Source organism: Argentina anserina, chromosome 3, assembly GCF_933775445.1.
Source record: "Argentina anserina chromosome 3, drPotAnse1.1, whole genome shotgun sequence".
In the NCBI taxonomy this organism is placed as follows: domain Eukaryota; kingdom Viridiplantae; phylum Streptophyta; class Magnoliopsida; order Rosales; family Rosaceae; genus Argentina; species Argentina anserina.
Window position 1 is genome coordinate 23,490,670 of NC_065874.1, and position 21,870 is coordinate 23,512,539.

Below are 21,870 nucleotides of genomic sequence, written 5' to 3' on the forward strand. Positions count from 1 at the left end.
TCCAAGTCTGCACGAGCCTAAACTGCATAAGACACAGAAAAAAAAACAAAAAAAATGTTCCACGCCTGAATGAGCTTAAACTGCACAAGACACCAAAAAAAAACCTTTGAATTACGTGATGACTTGATTCTTTCTTTAGAATGATACGTAGGCAGCTTAAGAATAACAATCTTAAGTTCAGTCACATCAAAATAAAAATAAGGGTTTGTCTGCCAATTATACAAATTCTTATTTCACTGATAGTAAGTTGAATTTCAAAATCGATTGATTACAAGATGATTGAAGAAAAAAAAAGGGGAGGAGCAAGTCTTGATCATTCAAATCAGTTATCACATCCAGGTCAAACCCTTGAAGCTGCTACGATGTTCTTCAAAACTGGCTCGCAACTTGTTTGCCTCTTCAATCTCTATTGCAGCCAGTTCTGGAATCTCTCGAATTTGGCACTTCTTCTGTTCTAGATCAGCAAGTCTTGCATCGTGAAGAAACAAATCCGCATCCAGCGAGTCCAGCGTCTGCTCTAGCTTCTATTGTTCTTTCTTCAAGTTATCAAGGGACTGAAGTGTAGACTGACGCCGATCAAAACTATTTTGTCGGATTTCTTGGGCTGTCGTGATTTCAGACTCCGTCTCTGCCAATTTTTGGGCGCTGGTGCCCATGGCGCATTTGTGAGCGCATGCAAGCCTTGCCGAGTCATATAGGGTAGCGCTTGTCATCAACTGCTCCAATTTTTTTTTACTGTTGATAGGTCGACTCCATATTTGCTAAGTTCATTCGTCAACATATCAAGCTCATTCCTCCAAGCAATAATCATCTTTAGAGAATACGTCGCTATCACACCTTCTATCTTTGCACAAACTTCCGTAGCTGCTCGCACGCGGATATCACGAAGCCATTGACTTGTATCCGCTACCTCAATATCGCACACATAAGCTTCAGGAAATATTGCTTTTTCAGAAGATTTTGTACTTCCCGTAGCCATGGACAAACCTGTGTATATGAGGGTGAAAATGGGCATAAATTATTGAAGAAATACGGAAAATAATATATATAGAAATTCGTGTGTACCTCTCTGGTCAACTTGCTATGGTTCACTCTCCTTTCGATGTACATCCTAATCTGGGAAAATGTTAGCTACACACTCCTCAAAAGGAAATCGAACGCCGTCACTTGAGCAGACTTCATCAAAATAACCGATATCTTCGAGCTGGGAGGAACAAAATTGAATCAAGTTGGTAATAAGTGAACTGTTGAATATGATACATAGCTAAAGGAGACGAGCACAAAAGCAAATACACAAAAAATGGTTTAAGTGAATACCTCAACATGCGCAGGCACGAGTTTTGAAGGACCAGGAACATCCCCAAGAAAATTGCCGCCAAGATCAAAGTCGGCATTAGGGTTGAAGTAAATAGGTCCAAGATCAGCATCGTCCCTCTTTTGACGTTTGAAGTGCACGTCACTATGGGTACTACTGCTGCTTCTACTATGCCTTCTGGATGTAGCAACCTTTTCCTTCAACTTGGGACAGAAATCTGCTGAATCTTTGATTCCTTCCAAAATTGGAGAAGGTGGAATCTGATAGTTATCAACCGGGGGCAAAGCTTCGGCAGAAACCAAAATTTAGAGAGGAGTTGTCGCACAGTCGTCTCCTTTAGCTTTTGGAGGCTCTTGTTGTGGCAAATTTACAATGGTTATCTTCATATGCCTCTTCGACGCAGAGTGATGAACTTTGGACCACCATTCGATGTAGTCTTGAGTAACTATAAACTTGGTAATGTCATTTTCATAGGCAAAATTACCTCACCTTTTGTGCCAAGCTTCGTCAAGCTATCCCAAAGCGAGTATGTCCGAGTCAAAGGTATGGGTCGACCATCTCTTTGGAAATCTCCGGGAACACCCTGAACATATCCGAATTGTCGACTGAATCGTTGACGGTTATAAGGTTCGACTACTCGCCAGCTATCTTGCCGTAGGGACACAAATCCGGAGCGAAGGCTAATGAGATAGATGGAATCTGAAGGAAGGGCTTCGTGGGTGTCAACGATCAGTTTGCGCGCACTTGAAACTTTGGCAAATCGTCCCATTCGAACATTATCGCTAGCGGTAAACAAGGCACGGGCCCGTTCATCATCAAAATTTCTTCCCGACAATTCCCCTGAAATATGAACCATTAAAGGCCTGAAGTTTTCTGGATGTGAAATACTCGCCCAACCACCTATAGAAGTAATGAAAAGGGAGCACAATTGGACAGCTTCCCGGATCACTCGAGACGGATATGGCATTTAAACCCTGATATATATTCGCCAATACGGGAACTGCTAGACAGTAGTGTTGACCTCGCGCCATTCTGTGAGCGATCTGAAAAACTACCGGACAAATAAAACCTGTATCATTCTTTGGGAATACGAATAAACAAAGCCAGCACACATAAAAGACAGAGAGGTAAACAGATTCCATGCTTGTTTCTTCTACGTCTAAGTCCTCAAATGGTAAAAGATTTTCCGGAGTTCGCCGGCGAATCCCCGGAATGGCGCCCGATGGATCGTGAGTATTAGTAGGCGGGTCCCTCTTATTTCGTGTACTCTTGGTAGGAGGCCTCTTGTGTCTCATCTCGCCTTTGTACCAATACTGTATCCATGTAGCTATCTTCACGTTGCCACGCTCCCTCTTGCACAGTCTATGGTAAGCAAGAAACAAATAACGACAACTTTTAGGGATAGACAAGCCTCCAATATGCTGAAGGTCCAAAAGAGATATAGACATCTCCCCTTGCGATGTGTGCAGAGTGTTTGTAGCAGGGCACCAATACTCACAAAAAGCTCGCACAACAGGAGGAAAACGATCACAGCTGAACAATGACGCAAACACTGCTCGATAGAAGCCCGTTTTCTTAATGCGGTCTTTGTTTTGGCTTAAAACATCCTCTACCCACTCCCAGTAGCACTATGTGTAGGTAAAACCGCCGGTAGTTCGAAAGATACCTCATCGCGCAGAGTTGTTGGATATAGAGTCGTTGAGAAGCTTGAATGACGCCGTGGGAGCCTCTTCGTCACAATGTGTAGACTTCAGCATCAAAACGTCTGAACTTAACTCCTCATTTTCTAACTTAGACGGTCGAAAGCTGGCTACTTGATGGTTCACTGCGTGAGTCCACTGCGAGACGGGAGTAGAACTGCCATAGAATGGAGTTTTAAAAGCGAATGGTCCGGTAAGAGAAGGATGTACAATTAAGGTGGTGCCATCATGTTGCTCATCTTCAACCTCCTCGAGGATAGTAATAGTCCCGTCCTTGAAACTCTTGAAAGCCACCATGGTGAATGTGATGCGTAAAGCCTAACACGCTTTTGTCGACTGCCATCAAGTCTATGAAATGAGAGCAGTCAAGCGATTAGGTCGTTTACGTTCTTCAAATTCGTCAGAAATCAACGCGTTTTTAAAGGAGTCGAATGGTTAGATTGACCGCAGCGCTCGAATTGTTGTCAAAATCCTACAAAAAAAATGGTTAAAAATCAGTCCATGGCAAAAAAAAATCAATCAAAAAAAAGTCAAAAATTGAACCATGGCAAAAAAAAGTCAAACCAAAAAAAATTCAAAAGTCAGAATTAAAAAAAGTCAAAATTGGTCAAAGTCGAAAAAAAAGAAAAAAAAACTGATTGCACCGAAGCACAACCACACACAATCATTTAATGATTGAAATATACAATTATCATACCACCCTCATTTGCTCCTCTGCAACTTACTGAGTTTGCCGACGCTGGGAGATATAGTCCCTCCTAGTTGCATACAGGGAAGGTTAATAGCACTGACTCTTTGATCCTGAGGATGGCAAGTAATACAAGTCCAATTACATGGTGATTCATCTGAGTCCTACAAGTTACTGAGCATGTTCCTACTGTCATTCAAAACAGTTTTTGTTTCCAGCAGTGTGAAACCATCTTAGTTGAGAGTAAACAATGGCTGCTACAATCACTCAGAAGACCCAGAAGAGAAGACCGTATCCTTCTTCATTTTCTTCAGAATGAGCTGTTTCTGCCCTTGGTCTCTTCTTCACAGAACAATGACCAACGAGGCCCACTGGTCCATGGGCAGCCTCAGTTTCAAGTGCCTCCATCTCCAAGGCCAGATAGAAGGCAACGTCGGCAAGCTCCGCGCCGAGCGGCAGAAGACCGACGACAAGAAGCAAATCAGCAAGAGGGCGTCTTCCGATTCGCTTTCTCCGACTCTAGTTGCGAACAAGCGCCAGAGATTCCTGGCCCTGCTTGATGAAGGCGAAAAGATGAGAAACTAATGGGTGAGAATTCTAGGAAGAGAGCAGAAAAAGAAGCACACATTTAAAGCCATGCAGCGGATTCTTGATGAAAGGAAAACAGAAATGGCCTCTGCAAATGTGAATGATAATGAAAAAAAAAATTGTGCAGAAGCCGCAAAATCACTTGGAAAACTATCTCAACCACAAAATCCTAAGAAGGAAACTTAAAAAAAAAAAAAAAAACTCTGTTCCGAAGACGGTTTCACCTAGAATGCTTCTTGATCAGATGAATCATTGAGAAACAACAAAAATGTGGTTCAAACTCATGGAGCTGAGGTAATTATTTATAGTGCTTCTGATTCTGTGAGTCAGCATGAAGGTCTAGATGTTATGTCAGTGGGTTTTCCTGTTGATGTTGTAGAATCAAAAGCTCCAATAAATGATAGCCTGGCATGAGAGATCGGAAGGACATGATGAGGGGATGAGAGGCTGAGTGCTACATTAGGAATGAGTGGTGGATTGTCTCTCCAAAGGAATACATACTCATTGTCTCCACCACTAACCAACTATAATATGATGGATTCATTAGTGCGTGTACCAACAAAGATTGATTTAACAGGCTAAATCAAGTGGTGGACAGCAAAACCTGAACAAGATACATCAATTCCATTAAGTGCAGACCGAAAAGGAGAGCACAAGGAAAAAACAACCTGGCCAAAATAAAAGTTGTGGTACGGAAGATACCTATAAACAAGAAGGAATTTTCCCGGAAGAAGGATGATATTGTCATTGCTTGTGACAAATCTTATTTGACAGTTCATGAACCTAAAGTGAATGAAGACTTGACTGCATATGTGGAGAAACATGAATTATGTTTCAATGTTGTTCTTGATGAGCATGTTTGCAATGATCAGACAGAATCTGCGGAGCCTTGGAAATTGAGTCTATAAATTCTCCAAATCAAAGTGCGTACTTCAAGCTGTGCTTTCGGCACGTGAAAATGACATGTCTGCAGCACGACTTGAAGTGGGGGCATTTGTAGACACATGAAATTTAACGAAGTAAAATCATCTTCGTTAGAATATTAAATCGACCAAAGACCCGACAAAATTGCACACGTGGCCGAAAAGTCAACAAAGTTAGTGCGGATCCGAATAAAACTCGTGTCAGCACATAAACGAATGATCGTAACCGAAGTTACGTGATTCCGACTTACATCGAAAATTGAATGTTATTGACGATTCGAAATGGTAATCGGACATTTGATTAAATTAATAAATTCCTTAACGGTTATAATTAAGTCAATTATTTTCTGTTTAATTTAGTTATAAGAATAACTAATTTTAAATTAATCAGAAAATACATATTGATTTAATTATACAACTAAAGAAATTTATTATTTTAGTGTCATTAAAATATTCTACAAAATAGAAACCTTGACACTATAAATACCCCCTTCAACATGAAGAGAGGAGAGGATTTTGAGACTTGGAGAAGAAGGAGAAAAATCACTTGAGCAAGATCACTCTCGACAAATCCCGAAGTCTCTCAAGTCCACGAAGATCATCAAATCCACGAAGAATCATCAAGCGGCCAAATCGCTCGTTCTTCCTCAAATCCAAATCCAAACTCAGTTCTCACGAAGAATCATCATGCGGCCAAATCGCTCATTCTTCATCAAATCCAAATCCAAACCACGAAGAATCATCAAGCGGTCAAATCGCTCATTCTTTATCAAATCCAAATCCAAACTCAAGTCCACGAAGAATCATTAAGCGACCAAATCGCTCGTTCTTCATCAAATCCAAATCCAAATCAAACTCAAATTCTCAAGATCAAGTGCACGTCACCCTTGAGCCAAGTCATATACAGAGATAGAATCAGAGGAGTTCACAAAGATTGTAACCCCGCGCTTGATATTTAATAAATCACATTTTATTTATACACGTGTCTGCATTCTCTTATTGGTTTTCAGATTATCGTTCTACAGCCACCAACAAAGTAAATTATGCAAAGCTTTCTAAATATCAAGGGAAACCCATAATTTGCGAGGAGAATGAGTTATATTACATACTATTAGAGGACTGGTCGGGGTCGGGGTACTAAGCGGGACCATGTGGTTTTATTTTTTATTTTTATATTTTTATATAGTTTATATTACATATAATTATATTTAGAGGTTTTATAATGTTTGAAAATGGTGAAAATTGTCAAAATAAGAATAAAATGCTTAATAACAATGAGACTTCTAAGAACTCGTTTTTTGAAGTTAGAAAACATAAATATAAAGAACATAGTGCATAATTGGCCTACCGGCTAGCTAGGCGTTAATTAGACGGACTAATCAGTCAACTAGGGGTTTAATAAGCCGATTTTCAGCCTAGTGCCTAGTTTTAGAAACTAATCTATAATCAGAAGTTTGAATAATGAGGCCCCGTGTAGGCGTGGATTAATCAGACATATGTGGGATTTTTAGAACCATGCTCATAATATACGAAAATTGGTGTTAAATAATAATATATCACTAGACCCCTCATTGTTCACGAATCAGGACAACAACAAGTAATGAACAAATAAATTTAGCACACAATATTATCATTGATGTCTTGCTTATTTCGTAAAATTTGCTTCAAGTCTCTAGCGAACACATAATTAGGCGTGTAAATTAGACAAATGTAATCTTATGTAAGCATGATACAAGAACTTTACCCGCATGTAAAGTTCAACACTAGACCTCCAAATATCTCCACCTCCAATTTCAAAACGAAAAAAAAAAAAACAATTTCCATTGACGCCTGAAGAATGGAGGGAAAGCGCTCAAGAGGGAGCTCCCATCCCCGTCCTCGCGATTTGCTCACCAAAATCAAAGGTTCCCAACCTCCCATTTCATCTTCTAATCCCTCATCTCTATTCTCCACTTTCACCTTCTTCTTCTTCATGTAAATTTTTGCTGCCCAGAATTTACTCGAGCCATAGTGGAGGACCTCAGCCACAACCGGTCACCGCAGATCCTCATCGACCGCTTCAGAAATTACTGCTCGAATCCCTCCGCAATTTGGTTCGATTCTAAGCTTACTCTCTCCATTTTCAGTTACAGCTTCACAATTACTTCATTTTCTTTTACCCTAATGTTTGTGGATAATGAACATTTTACCCTAATTTAGTAGAACTGTTAATGTTGTTATAGCGTTTGATGTTTGTTTGGGGCTGTTAAGCTCCGATGAGATTCGATATATCCTGAACTTGTTTGTTGACTAAAGAGTATGTATGTTACATAGTGATGTGAATTTAGTACAATGTTGTGCGCAGCTATTGTAGCTCTGATTTGCCGAAAGGGAAGGAGGCACTGACTCTCCGAAAAGAAAGCCATGTGCATAGGATAGGTATGTATGGCTAAACTTGCTATGCAAGTCTTCGAGTTGCTCTAAATTTATAAACCAAATAGCTATTATGATGAACCGGAATAACTGCTCATCTTGCAAGTTTGATTGTCCAAAATAGCTAAGTTGATGAGTTTCATCAATCTATTTCAGATGTTCTGCTTAGGGTTCTTGTAATTGTTCAGCAGCTTCTGCAAGAAAACAGACATGGGTCTAAAAGAGATATCTTTTACATGCACCCTTCGGTGTTTGCAGGTGAATATGAGTCTTACTATTTAGTTGACAGAATATGTAGTTAAAGTTCCTATTCTTCTTTGAGAATTCTATGACTTGTTAGTGCATTACATTTGGCAACTTGTCATGGGTGGGGATATTATGGCTGTTTGCATTGTGCTGAGATATTGTGGGAGTATAGAATGTAGGAAATTTTATGTGTGTAATGTTCTCCACCTCTCTTAATAAGAAATATCTGCTTATGATGATGCAGATCAATCTGTTGTAGACCGTGCTATCAATGACATATGCATCCTTCTGCAGTGTAGTCGCCACAATTTGAATGTGGTGTGTATTCCTGTAGCTGTCTTAATTACTTATGTAGCATGTTTATGTATATTAAAGTTCTCTGGTGACTTGAATACTTATATTTGGTTTTGGATAAATGAAAGAAACAGGCTGTATATGTTGGTTTTAGCCTGAATGACCTATAGGTTGCATAATGTATGATTAATGGGAGTATTAAATGAACACTGATTTCCACACAATGTTCTGTATAATTATATATGGTGTTGTACAGATTTAGTGATATTTACTTCATATTGTTTCCTTTTTGCAGGTGTCTGTTGGAAAGGGGTATGTCTGGAATCTTTCGCTCTATTCTTTGTGGACAAGAAGATAATACAGTACATCACCATTTGGTTTCACAAAGCCATGACTGATGTAGTTATCATTTTTGCTTATCATATTCTTAGTCTGTCAAGTACATCGTTTATGTTGGGTAATCTGCTAGCTTACTTTGGCAGCACTGGACTATGATGAGTATTTATGTGTTGCTCAAGTCATGATTGCTAACTGGACTGTTTATCTCATCATAGGTTGGTAATGGGCTGGTTAAGGTTCACAGAGGCTGGAAACATGTTTGATTGCATAAATAGACCAAATGCTGTAAGAATGGCTCATGGTCTTATTCTCTTTCCATTTATTAGTTCATTTAATGGCAGTTTTGTCTATTGCTGTGTTTAACCTTACAGATCTTCATCTGGTTCACATACAGGCCTACCCTGTTCCGGTTCATGTAGAAGAGGTCAAAGGTATCCAGATGTTCCCTGCCTAATATTAAAAGGAATTAGATTTGCATTGCTATTCGCTTAATGAAGCTTCAGTGCTATCTTCGAAGAAAAACTTTCTGAGACCTTCAGTTGTATCCTGCAGATATTGTTAGTGTTGCCCAGTACATAATTATTGTGGAGAAAGAATCAGGTAATTAATGTTCTTTTACAACCCTTAAGTTTTAGGTGGATACTATTTGATCTATCAGCAAACCGTTACATAAAATATTTTACCTACAGTTTTTCAACGATTAGCGAATGACCAGTTTTGTAGCACAAACCACTGCATTGTCATTACTGTAAGCATGCCCTTAGTCTCATTGATCCTTTATTCTGGCAAATAGCTCCAGTTCTTACTTAAAAGTTAAACCAGCTTTTGTTATGATTTATTCAAGTTGTGCTCATTTGTTTTTTTTTCCCTCATAGGGACGTGGATATCCTGATGTTTCCACAAGAAGGTAGAGTTCTCTTACAATTATCAAATGAGAGTTGGTAGTGCCTTTTCTATGCTGTTTGGATTTGTGGTTTCTTTGTACATTTCCTTCGTAAAACTTCTATTGATGTTTTCCAGGTTTTTGGGGCTCCTTGTTGATACTTTACATCTCCCTGTCTATTGCTTGGTAGATTGTGATCCCTATGGTTTTGACATCTTGTCCACCTATCGGTTTGGTTCTTTGGTAGGCCTCCTGATCTATCTATGAACTTGTTCCCTAGGTTAACGAAATTAAGGTGCATGTGAACTTGTGAGTTTACAAGAAAGGCTCCAAATAGTGAATAATGATTTGTGCAGCATGATCATTTTTTGATAGACTGCTAGTTCGTTGTAATTAAATCAAGTTATTATCCAACTTTATTAATCCATTCTGTTCTTATGAAAGCAAATGGCCTATGATGCAAAATACCTACGAGTCCCAGAGATAATTTGGCTCGGAGCGTTCCCTTTGGACTCAGAAAAGTATCGTCTTCCACAACAGTGTCTCCTTCCTTTAACTGCAGAAGGTGATAGACATGGTAAATTAGCATTTGAATGTAGTTAACCTTTCTGAGGGTCCTTATATCTTTGTCATCTTGTCAGACAAGAGGAGAACTGAAGCCATGTTACAGAGATGCTACTTAGAAAGAGAAGCACCACAGTGGAGGTAACACTATTTTTAACTTTCTTCTTTCATCCCTTATATGAAGGGATTAAATTGTCATAAACTCTTGCTTTGTTATTCTTTTCTGGTGAAAGATTGGAGCTACAGTTGATGCTGGAAAGTGGCGTGAAATTTGAGCTAGAAGCATTGTCTGTGCATGAACTTTCCTTTCTGTCGACGGAGTACATACCATCTAAAATTCAAGTTGGATTGCTGAATTAACATCTGCTCAATCCATATGATGATTGGATCACTGTAGAGCATGATAGACTTCTTTTATTTTAGTTACTGCTAAAGGGAGTTATGGGAGAAGCATCCACAAACACAAAACTGGTAAATGGCTTAGAGCCTTAGTAATTGCTCGTGTAAATTTTCGATTTTGTTTTGGTGAATATCATCATTGTTACGAATCTTGACATAAAAGAGCAGCTGCTGCTGTTGCCTATGCAGAATGAATTAGTAGCCCTAGTTCTTTCTCCAGTTCTTGTCTAACATATCGTTTATCAATGTGTGCGCGTATGGATATGGACAATGACAACCCAAGTCTGCCTTGTGTAGTAGGGTAGAAAAATGAAGTCCAACTGTTATAGGTAAATCTGTTTTAATTCTCTGACCAGATTACAGCTATCGTAAAAGGATATCTTGCAGAAGAGAAACTTAAATAGGTCAAAATAAGGCCAAAACAATAAATGGAAAAATTTGTTGACTTCGACTATTGGATGAGATTGGTAAAATTCCAAATAGGGTTTTTAGGAGTTTCGTCAGAAATCTACATTATCAGTATCAGTATGGAAATATATTAACCAAGATCTAAGATACTGAATCTACAGGGAATATGCCCAAAAGATGATAAATCATATATATATATATATATGATAAAAAAATCAAGCTGCAGATGAATCTACCCAACTTCTAGTACAGAAGACAAGCATATAAGCTGTACCTCATTCATATTTTGATCTTCCTGCTAAGCCATCTGCCCAGAAGACTTGCTGTAATGAACGTTCCCTATGCAAAAATGGTTAGACTGCTCGAATATCTTATTTCCGTTTTATTGAGAATGGTTGATATCAAATGTATTACCAGTTTCATTCAGTTGATTTTGTTATTTTGCAGACATGTGTTATGAATGCAAATATGGAATGTGGAAAATGCAAGCAAAAAATCTCTGATATCGTGACCAATGTGTATGGTACTTACGTCTATTCCCATCCTATTTCTTTATTATAGTTCAGCTACCTGCAGTTCAGCTGAGATTTTTGTTTTGTTTAGGTTGTTATTCAATAGACATAGATACAGAACAAGCAACGGTGAAAGTTTCGGGGAAAGTAAATCCAAATATGATTCTACAGGTGCTTGGAGTTGGAGGGAAACATGTCAAGATAAAAAGTGTCAAGTTTGAAGGTGAGGAACCGTCCATGGGAGGCGGTTATCTGTCCATGGGAGGCGGTTATCCCCCTTACCCTCCTCCTCCTCCTCCTTTTCCATATGGGGGAATGGGGCACTATCCAACCGTAGGGCCATATGACTACCCCATGATGATGCCACCACTTATGATGTTGCCACCGCCACTGCCACCACCATCGTCATCAGTGGCAGCACTACCTCAACCTCCAAAAACGTTGCTATTAGAATCACCACTACAGAAATCAGGGTCTGCACCACCACCACAGAGTTCTGCGGCCGCACCACCGCCACCGAATTCTGGGGCTGCAGCACAACCTCAGGGTTCTGGTACTTCAGCATCAGCAACTGCTGATGTCGTGAAGCAGGCAGTGATAACTTCAGACAAGAAGTCTAAGCGTGGCGAAGGCAAGCAGTGCAGCATCATGTGACGAGCTAGAAAAGGGTGCCGCCAACTTAATTTCGTTCTGAAGTTTTACATTTCACACTTCGCAGTGTTGATATCTTCTTCATTTTGTTGAACTAGGGGCTACTAGTTTTGACTCTAAAGTCAAATTTTTTATCTCTTCATTCTGAAATTTTCATGTTCATTGTTTTCCCACTTAAGTCTGGATTCAAAGTCTTAGAAAAGCTTTCAGTTTCAAATATTAGCAAGGATCTACTATATATTGGTCTTCTAACCAATTGTGCTTCCTATAATAACAATAAACTAAGAGCAACAACTGCGCTGGGTAACATAACTTTGATATGACATCAATCACTATATACTTAATATTGCTAAACAAGTAAACATAGGGGGCATAAAAAACAGAAATTCCGATTTCGTCCCGTTTCATAATAGTGGGATGAGACGTGAGACGAATAATTTATATCCCGTTTCGTCTTGTCATGTCACACATTTAATGAAAACTTAAAAAATCTTATATATTTGTATCAAAATGAAATTAATTTATGTTCTTAATAACTCCTAAAATTATATCAACTCAAATAATAATGGTAAATTATAATATTTGAACATAATATGTATTTTTTGTTAAAATTTAATTATTGAATGTTACTTTATTAATGAAAAAGTAAAAATATAGGTTTTATTTAACTTCATAGGACGGTGAGATTTGTTAAAAACCCTCATCTCGTCCTGATCCTGTCCTGATTTAAAAGAGTGGGATGAGACGTGAGATGATCTCCGTCCCGTCCCATCGCGTCCCGTGCCCATCCCTAAGTAAACATAAAAGAAATCCATTTCGCTGCTAAACAGTCCTTGGCTGTGAGCCTGTGATGAGGATCAGGCAGTCCTATAAGCTTAGAGAAGAAGATAACAGGTCCTCAAGTGAAGAAGAGTTGAAGTGGGACCAAACTATGCTGAGAACACAAGATTTCTATTGGTTACTCTATAGTCAATTAAAAAAATAACAGTAGGACTCATATCGGAGTTTGGTAACGATCCCAAAGTTGGAATCAGAGAACCCCAAGTGTGTTCCTCGTAGTTTATGGTTATATATACCTGCAAACCCTAGACTGAGAGTTAGCCCCAGGCCATGGAACAAGCATAACTGACGACCAGTTTAGCATTAAAATCAAACTTATACCGTAGTACCGCGTGACAATGTCTAGTGGTACTCATTACCTGTTATATTTCGACACGTGAATTTATTACACCAAAATTGCAATCTATCATATTTTTATTATTTGTGAAATGTCATTCATGGGTATTGATGATTTAGGGTTTATGGTTTAGAGTATAGAGTTTATGGTTTAGAGTATAAAGTTTAGGATTTAGGATTTTAGAAAGAAACCAAAATAGTCTTTAACAAAATAACTAAAATATAATTTTTTTGATTAAATTTTGCGTGTCAAATTATGATTGGAATGGTAGACCACTAAACAGTGTCACGTGGTGCTACGGTATCACTGAAAAATTTCTCAACAGATAGCCCGGTGAAGTTGCCTCCTTCGGAAACTCGATCACCTTAGCAAACTTGTCGGTTCCAGATATCTTGAATTTTGTTTGCTTCAATATAGGGGCATCACCAGTAGCTCTGACATGAAATCATGAACGACCACTTTCTTATTCGCAGCAATCGTTGATTCCGCTGTAGACATTGCTACCGATCTTTGTTCCCAAAACCTCAACTCAATGAATACACAGTTCAACTTAAACCGAAAAAAAAGAGATAAACTACATTTCATGAGGTATCTTTAGATTTATAGACATTTTAAAAGATCTACTATGACGATTAGCAACTTTGTTTCGAAGCGCAACTAGGAATACAAACCCAACTAGAAAATCTACTTTTCAACATGAAATTGAAAACGGCTAGGTACTACATCATATGAAAAATAGTAATAAGTCCACATCAAAAAAATCAAACATAACTGCAGAGATTTTCAAATATCCGACGTATGTTAATTATGTTGAACCAAATTTGATAAATTATAATCAATCAGAGTTGCGCAATACTCTATCACCATCACCACCATCATTGTTAGCATCACCAACAAAGATGGAAAAGAAAGAGTTAAAGGCCTGACCGGTCGGCCGCCGGCAGGCAGAGGCGATGAAATTAGCTTGAAGATTTATGATATGTGAAGCAATAAGCCTCAAATGCTAATGTGGCTATACTCATCGACCGAAACGACACCGACGTAATGCGTTTTACACTCCAGAGACCACGAAGTTTCAAACAATTACAAAATCCCCAAACTATCCCTTCTCTCTCTTCCTTTCTTCTCTCTCTTCTCCGCATGAAGTAGGGTTTAACCCCAAACCTCAAATCAGCGATCAGACCCCAAAACCCTCTCTAAAACCCAGCCATGTCTTCGCTAATACTCCGCTCCCGTTTAGCCTCTCAGCTCTCTAAGCGCGGCCGCCGCCTATTGAGCTCCGACACTGCCGCTCCTAAACAGCCCTTCTCCGCCGCCGAAACCCTCGCTTCTAATACCACTTCACCGCCACGCGCCGCCGATGGAAGCGCCTCTACTGAAAAGCCCTGGAGGTTCCTCAAGTACACCCTCATTGCCGCTCTCACCGGAGCCACCGCCGGCATTGGTTACATCTCTTACGGTATCATCACCTCTCGAATCTTACTTCATTTGCTTCATTTTGTTTTCTTTACTCATGAATTGGATTTGGAATTGGAATTTTGATGCATGTCTGGGCTTAAAGAACAAGTAAATGAGTAGTGCTGTGTGTTTTGGACTGGATCATGATATGAACTTTTCATTTTCATTTCTTGCTAATGGGATTTTGTTGGAGTTTGTACGGTTGTGATTTCATCTTTGTTGCAAAATTTCGATTCGGTTTCGGCTGTGTGTGAATGCCTACATTTGTTTTTGCAGCCTACTCGTACAAGGAAATAGACGAAAGGACAAAGGCTCTGCGAGAGGAAGCGAGCCGCATCGAAATCGCGGATGATGCATCGGTTTTCGATGTAAGATTGATTCAGAACTTTGTGTTATAATGCTGTTACTTAGCTGTGTGTTAAATTTGATGTTTGTATGTTTATATCTGTTTTTAAGTTGCAAAGTACTTGTTAGGTTTGGATGATGAAAGTGATTAAGCTTGGAGAAGTGGAGGGGGAAGACTTGTGAGGCTTTGATTAATTCATGATTCTGATCTAGGACTCACTCTGATTAACTGTTACAAAAAATTATGTAGTTCTCCCAGTAAGGCGAAAAATAAGCTTTACTGGTTGAGCTTTCTAATTTTCCAATGTTTTGTTTTCAAGATTGTTTATAAAAAATTATGTCTAAAACAACATGACCATGGTTTTATTTAGGATTTTTCTTCCTGGATTTACAGACACTAAATTATATCCAGCTATCTGGTTTAAATACCAATGCCTTTTATATTGTACCCAGATATCCCCCAACTCTGCTTCACGGGCCCAGGCTTGAACTGGGTCCTCCTGCCAAACCCTACAATCTTTAGGGGTAGGAAACTGTAGCAAATGGCTATGTAGGTACCATGAGGGGTTCAAACCGTAGACCACATGGGAGCAAACTGTGCAATGATCATGTCGTTCCAACTAACCCCCTAGTTGGTCAATATTCAGCTAAACATAAGCCCCAATTAGTATGTTAGCATCTGGGTTGTACTCTGATATTCTCTTATTCATTTCAGTTTTTATATCATTGTTATTAAGTAACTGCATTGGTATTTCAGAAGATTAATATTATGCTGTCAATTCCTTGTGCAGAAATTTAAAAGTCTGGTCTATACTTCTCCAGTTACTGGTGAGATTTCCAAACTGTATATCTGTTCTGTGGTAGTCAAGCTTCACGAATTATGTTTGTGTGCTTTAGTTTATGATGTCTTTGGTCAGTCTTTAATGAAATTTGATTTATGCTTATACCATTCACATTAGTCATTACTGTTATGTGAAATTTTTGTTTCCAGCTGCCTCATAGCACACACACTCTCTCTCTCTCTCTCTCTCTCTCTCTCTCTCTCTCTCTCTCTCTTCTAGTTACCCCGCATTTAGAGCATTTAGTAATCTGTCAGGAGAACCAACTGTGGAAATTCGTAGTACTAATATTATATGTTTTGATTGAACTCACTGATCACAGTGCAGAAAGGCACATGTACTTGTGCATATATGTATAAATCGTCTTGACAATCATCTATCTGTAGCGGTCACTCATAGGCTTAAGATATAATTGTACTGAGCCCACTGGGTTGACAGTTGTCACCTTTGTGCCCAAGGCAAATGAAGTTGTGACTTTTGAGTTCTCTTGCTAAGTAACGAGAGGAAACTTTTTGTAATTTGAGTTTTTACTGTTACTCATTTGATCCGATTCTTTCTTTCTGATATTATAGTTCCAGCTAAAGCAGCTGAAGCTTACCTTGATGCAAGGAGGGCAATTGAAGAACAAGTTCGAGTGAGTATTTTGTTTCTGTTTCTTGCTCTTTACGTGCCCACACTGAAATGTCATGATTTTTTTTTAATCACACTTCTTCATTTTGTAGGGCTATACTGAACCGTACGCAGAAAAGCTTCTTCCTGATTTGCACCCTATGGAGAGACATGTTTATACACTTGTTCTGGATCTACAGGAAACATTGCTTTACTCTTATTGGACGGTAAGGCCAAGCTGGAGAATTTTTTTAAAAATTTGTTCTGCAAAATGCCAATTATACTATTTAATTGTAGTCCTATTTATTTTGTATATATGCACATGACATGTAAGCAATGATTATTCTTTTCTGTTCATGCTGTCTGTAAATAGTAACCAACTCACCAGTACAGTACTCTTGCCATAAATTTCAATTTATTTTTTGTGTGATTCCTTATGAGGATTTTTCGGTGTATACAGAGGGAAAAGGGCTGGCAGACGGTTAAACGGCCTGGAGTTGATGATTTCTTAGAACACCTTGCTCAGTATTATGAAATCATTGTGTTTTCAGACTATTCAAGCATGGTAATTTACTATTAATTAATTTGGTGCATCTTGCTCGGTCTTTTTTGACCTGTTGTAATTTTGTTCATTTGGAAGTAATTCATAGTTACTGTTAGCAACTTACTTCTTTGGTGAATGTAGTATGTAGATCCTGTTATGGAGAGATTGGACCCAAAACATGTTGTAAGATTTAGGTTAGGAAAGGCTGCCACCAAGTATCAGAATGGAGTGCATTATAGGGTATGTATTTTTTCTCCAATAAAACAGGGTATGTGGGTTTCTACATTTATGCTGTTTCATATATTGATGCTTCTATACCTTTTTTTTGTTGTGTATCTTCCCGTTGATTGACCTTTTTAATATTCTTCTGAGTATGTTCTAAAATTGAATAGTTGAAACGGTGAACTTGATTGCTGAGGCTCATTTATTACTGAAGTAACCCGACCTCACTTGTTTTTCATTTGAATATGTATCTTTTTTGCTTCAGTAGTTCAGTAATCTTTACTGATATCCTGCCAAAACCAGTAAATAATTGAAAATAACATTCCTCTCTTTATGGCTATCCTTGTGGGTTACGGTTGTCGAAAAAAGAATCCATTTGGGTCGCAGTTTATAAGGCTGTATCTGGGTGTACATATGTGATCATTAAGTTATATGAGATATTGAGTTTTTATTATTATTATTTTTAACTGCAGGACCTTTCAAAGTTAAACAGAGATCCAAGAAAGGTCATATATCTGAGTGCCCATGCACGAGAAAATAGCCTTCAGCCTGAAAATGGTGCCGTGATAAAGCCATTTAAGTCTGAGTCAGATGATACAGCTCTTATAGATTTTATCCCATTTCTTGAATGTAAGTCTTGTGCTGTTTGTTTGTTCTAAAGAATGAATAACCCTGGGAATCAATTGACATCTGCTTGTTCCTTGTTTATGTGCAGTTGTTGCCAATATTCGTCCAGCTGATATCAGACAAGTATTAGCATCGTATGAAGGCAGTGAAATCCCAGCTGAGTTTATTAAGCGTACGAAGGAGCATCAGAGGTAATACGTGTACGATACGGACTGTTTTTCATGTATGTCATTTTGACAGAGGACGCACATGCAGACTGCCCGGGTTAAGTTCTCCATTTGTGCCTAGTAGAACATAATGATATACTTGCAGGCAGTATTGAAGCACCTATTTGCATGTCATTGATTAAATAGCATGACAAGTTAGTGCAAATTCTTACATAATGCGATTGATATTACATTGCAGGAAATTGCAAGAACAGCCAGGCCGACTCTGGAGGCGTTGATGTCTGTGACAGCGAGAATAATGTAAAAACTAGGTGATTGTTTCAGGCATAATTGGTAATTAGAGAAGTTATGAAGCCAATTTCAAAGTTTTTTTTTTCTTTTTCAAAAGAGGAATGATTTTGCAGCGTGGATAAAATCAGGGAAAGTATATGTTCAGCCCAGTGTTTGGGCTGCTGACTTTCTATACTTCTGGCACCTAGTCCATTTTCTCTGAACATCATAGTTTAACCAATGTCAGTTTACATCTTCTTGTGCCTCCGAAAAGAGATTTGATCTATTTGATCTTGTCATCTTGATATTGTCACATCTTTCAGTTTGGGTTATGGTTCGTCCAATCTATTGTGGTCTGTTATTTTGTTCATGTGATTGCTTTCACATGAAATAAGATACTCAGAAGTCATACCGATGTCATAGAAAATGTCTTCATGTAGTGGAAGATGATGGTGCAAACATCCCAGGCAGTAGGCACTGTGGTTGGATTATTGGATTAAATATATCGGACGATCATAATCTAGGCAAGGTAAAGATGGTCATATACTACACGTCTAGAAAGTATATACTTCTAATTGGAAAATTGTCATCAATCAGGGACAAGCGGAATACACGTTTATTCGATTGTGCTTAATCACATACTACAATTTTACACCCAAAGAGTTACTCAAAAAAAATAATTTACTTTGGAATGGAAAGTAAGTGGACAAGTGGAATAAATGCACATTATATCGATTGAGCTCTTTTGGTATGTAGCATTAACTATTTTGTAATGAAATTATATTGAATGATCATCAACTATATCATTACCAAACGTCTACACCTTAAGAAAATAGAATACGTTACCAAAAGAGAAATATATGATTATATGTTAACTTATTTAGAATGGAAAATAATCATAAATCTGAAACAAGTGGAATGCGAGAAGAAATAAATCCGCGATCTTACGCCCATTCCGATTCATTTATGTGTTAACAAACGCGTGAATATATTTAGTCGGAATGTTTCCAATTTCTATAGGTGTAAGTAGACCTATGGACTATTTTTTTTCTTCCCCAATCATAATTTAATGGAATTTTCTTCGTGACCTTTCTTCCCACACAAGGGAGGGCAGCTTGTCCACTTGGACAGCTCCAACTCCTCCAATTGTCTCCAAGTCAAGTCTTCCTTGTTTCACAAACCTGTCGTAATCACATACCAAAGATGTCTCCGTCATAACATTGCAGTACAACCCTTCTTTCCAATCTCGTCTTCTTCCTCCGGTTAGTACTTCTCTCTCTCTCTCTCTCTCTGTCTCTCTCTCTGTAGTACAAAACAAATACCAACAGCTCTTTATAACCAACCCGAGCACCCAACTAGGTATCTCCCTATGTCCATATTAACCTCTCTCATCAACAATGCCTCGACCACTTCTCCTCCTCCTCCTCCTCCTCCTCCTCCTCCTTTCCATCGCCGTCGCCGCCTCCGCTCACAGCGGCCACGACGATGACGACGAGACTCCGCCAGACAATATTAACCTCCGGGCCAGGCCGCTGATTCTGGTAAAGATTTGGTGTCTGATAGTCATCTTCTTCGGGACTTTCATCCCGGGAGTTTCGCCTTATTTCTTGAAATGGAATCAGGGTTTCTTGGTTCTGGGGACCCAGTTTGCCGGGGGCGTGTTTCTCGGGACCGCCCTGATGCATTTTCTGAGTGATGCTGATGAGACTTTTAAGGACTTGACGGATAAAGAGTACCCTTTTGCGTTCATGTTGGCTAGCGCTGGGTTCTTGATGACAATGTTAGCTGATTGTGTCATTTCCTATGTGTTTTCCAAGAAAAGGGATGGTGGCTCTGTTTCTGATCATGAGATTCAAGGTGAGTCGGAATTTCAATAAGATTTCCATTTAACTGGTGTGAGTTCGTTTCATGTTAACAAGTGTGATTGGGTTAGATTTTATGTATAAGTGCTTTGTTGCCACTTGCAAGAAAATTAACCGGAGTTAGAGTCAGGATAAGGACTAAGGAGATTGAATATGTGAGATGTACATGAAATCGTACTCTTATGCTTTGTCTGGTTATGTGGCTGAGGAAGTATAAGCAGGGTTGTCATTTATAATGGTGATCCCTTTATAATGGCTGAGTGAGAGATTGAATTAAGAAGAAAAAACATGGCCTAAGGTGATGGAAATAGAGTAGAAATAGGTGAATTACTTTGTTATAAACTTATAATAAGATGAGCTGATGTTGAAGTCTTGAGTCAGGATATTAAGAATAGAACAAATGAAATAGGCCTAAAATTTACTCTGGAAATTAAGATGATGTAAGTTGTTTGGACTATCAAATTAATTATAATTTTCTTCCTTTCAGGGAGGGTTGAACAGGAGAAAGGTGTCACAGCATCACAGTTTGAGGTGAGATATGTACATATATGTATATATAGTTCATCTTCACATATGTATTAATTAAGATCTGCCTCGGGTATGGATGATTATTGTCCTGAAACTGAATATGTCCTTTATTTCAATGCTTTGGCAGAGCCATAATCACTTTGTAAATGCATCTGTCGCGAATGTTAGCTCACTTGGGGATAGTGTTCTATTGATAGTGGCATTGTGTTTCCACTCTGTGTTTGAGGGCATTGCGATTGGAGTTGCTGAGACTAAAGCTGATGCTTGGAAAGCCTTATGGACGATTTCTCTGCACAAGGTATTTGCAGCCATTGCAATGGGAATTGCTCTTCTCCGAATGATGCCTAACCGTCCCTTCCTATCATGTGTTGCCTATGCTTTTGCATTTGCTATTTCAAGTCCTATTGGCGTGGCCATTGGAATCATAATAGATGCGACAACCCAAGGTCCTCTTGCAGATTGGATATTTGCGATTTCAATGGGTCTGGCATGTGGAATATTCGTCTATGTAGCAGTAAACCATTTAATGGCCAAGGGCTACACACCTGATAAGGCAGTTTCTGTGGACAAACCCCATTACAAGTTTTTGGCAGTGTTGTTAGGCGTTGGCGTGATAGCTGTTGTGATGATCTGGGACACTTGAACACATGCCAAAGGTTGTTCCTTTACCATATTAGTTTGTTTGTGAAACAATACCTAATGAATCATCTATAGAATGCAGCATTTTAAAAAGTAGCAACGCGAGGATCATAGCTAAATTGGTTTTGTTTGTATTAACGTCGTAAAATTATTAGGTGGGGAGACAAGATGTGCTGTCATTCCCAAATCCCAATATAGTGAAATTTTTAGACCTATTGCAAATCTCCTATTTTGAAGTTTTTCCTTGTTAATTTGTGAGGTTTGTTTGGACTTCACAGCATAAGTGGCTTGGCAGACATCTGTATGAAGATCATGTCACTGATGTGAAATCATATAATAGTGTGTATCAGAAGAAAAAGGATGTAATCTGTGTTCACTTGCATATCCCCATTATAACGTCACAATAAACCATTGGAGTTGCAGGACCTCCTGCACTGCTGAGTTTGGGAGTGGATGGACATGTCTTTTTGTAGTGTATAAATATATATCATTATTTAATCAAGGTGACAAAGCAGCTATTTGACGTCGACTGAATTAATTTATAATCTCTGGATCTTGCTCTATCGGATGACGACATTGTAATGAAAATCTGATCGGAATTCTAAACTTTTATCAACGGTGATAACTGCATTTCAGTCTTTTAATCAAATCTATGAAGACT

At 38.7% G+C, this 21,870-nt stretch overlaps 3 protein-coding genes and 1 long non-coding RNA gene across 5 annotated transcripts; 3 read left to right on the plus strand and 1 right to left on the minus strand.

The window, feature by feature from the left end:
* Nucleotides 1-569: 569 nt before the first annotated feature.
* On the minus strand, nt 570-1,660 carry LOC126788798 (uncharacterized). Its single transcript, XR_007671427.1, has 3 exons — nt 1,318-1,660; nt 1,066-1,204; nt 570-987 (listed from the first exon to the last, which is right to left on the minus strand). It is a non-coding gene; the product is annotated as an uncharacterized LOC126788798 (long non-coding RNA).
* A 5,319-nt stretch (nt 1,661-6,979) lies between these two features.
* LOC126785941 (meiotic recombination protein SPO11-1) lies at nt 6,980-12,144 on the plus strand. Of its 2 annotated transcripts, XR_007671143.1 has the most exons (18): nt 6,980-7,118; nt 7,208-7,307; nt 7,559-7,632; nt 7,783-7,884; nt 8,117-8,190; nt 8,462-8,478; nt 8,721-8,790; nt 8,900-8,936; nt 9,058-9,105; nt 9,195-9,253; nt 9,381-9,412; nt 9,526-9,631; nt 9,833-9,953; nt 10,030-10,093; nt 10,186-10,423; nt 10,921-11,111; nt 11,207-11,282; nt 11,443-11,592. XR_007671143.1 is itself a non-coding variant. In XM_050511621.1 (17 exons), the coding sequence occupies exons 1-17, from the start codon at nt 7,052-7,054 to the stop codon at nt 11,923-11,925; spliced, it is 1,644 nt and encodes a 547-aa protein (XP_050367578.1). In that variant the 5' UTR covers nt 6,980-7,051; the 3' UTR covers nt 11,926-12,144. The 2 variants fall into 2 exon arrangements, 1 of the variants encoding a protein (XP_050367578.1); XM_050511621.1 differs by lacking the exons at nt 10,921-11,111; nt 11,207-11,282 and adding an exon at nt 10,652 and having other exon boundaries at nt 10,186-10,294; nt 11,363-12,144.
* A 1,930-nt stretch (nt 12,145-14,074) lies between these two features.
* LOC126787883 (mitochondrial import inner membrane translocase subunit TIM50) lies at nt 14,075-18,485 on the plus strand. Its single transcript, XM_050513799.1, has 10 exons — nt 14,075-14,558; nt 14,834-14,925; nt 15,694-15,730; nt 16,314-16,375; nt 16,464-16,577; nt 16,811-16,915; nt 17,036-17,134; nt 17,590-17,746; nt 17,832-17,934; nt 18,149-18,485. The coding sequence occupies exons 1-10, from the start codon at nt 14,309-14,311 to the stop codon at nt 18,186-18,188; spliced, it is 1,059 nt and encodes a 352-aa protein (XP_050369756.1). The 5' UTR covers nt 14,075-14,308; the 3' UTR covers nt 18,189-18,485.
* A 1,054-nt stretch (nt 18,486-19,539) lies between these two features.
* On the plus strand, nt 19,540-21,422 carry LOC126786782 (zinc transporter 11). The gene is made up of 3 exons (XM_050512704.1): nt 19,540-20,037; nt 20,530-20,573; nt 20,698-21,422. The coding sequence occupies exons 1-3, from the start codon at nt 19,578-19,580 to the stop codon at nt 21,211-21,213; spliced, it is 1,020 nt and encodes a 339-aa protein (XP_050368661.1). The 5' UTR covers nt 19,540-19,577; the 3' UTR covers nt 21,214-21,422.
* Nucleotides 21,423-21,870: the final 448 nt, after the last annotated feature.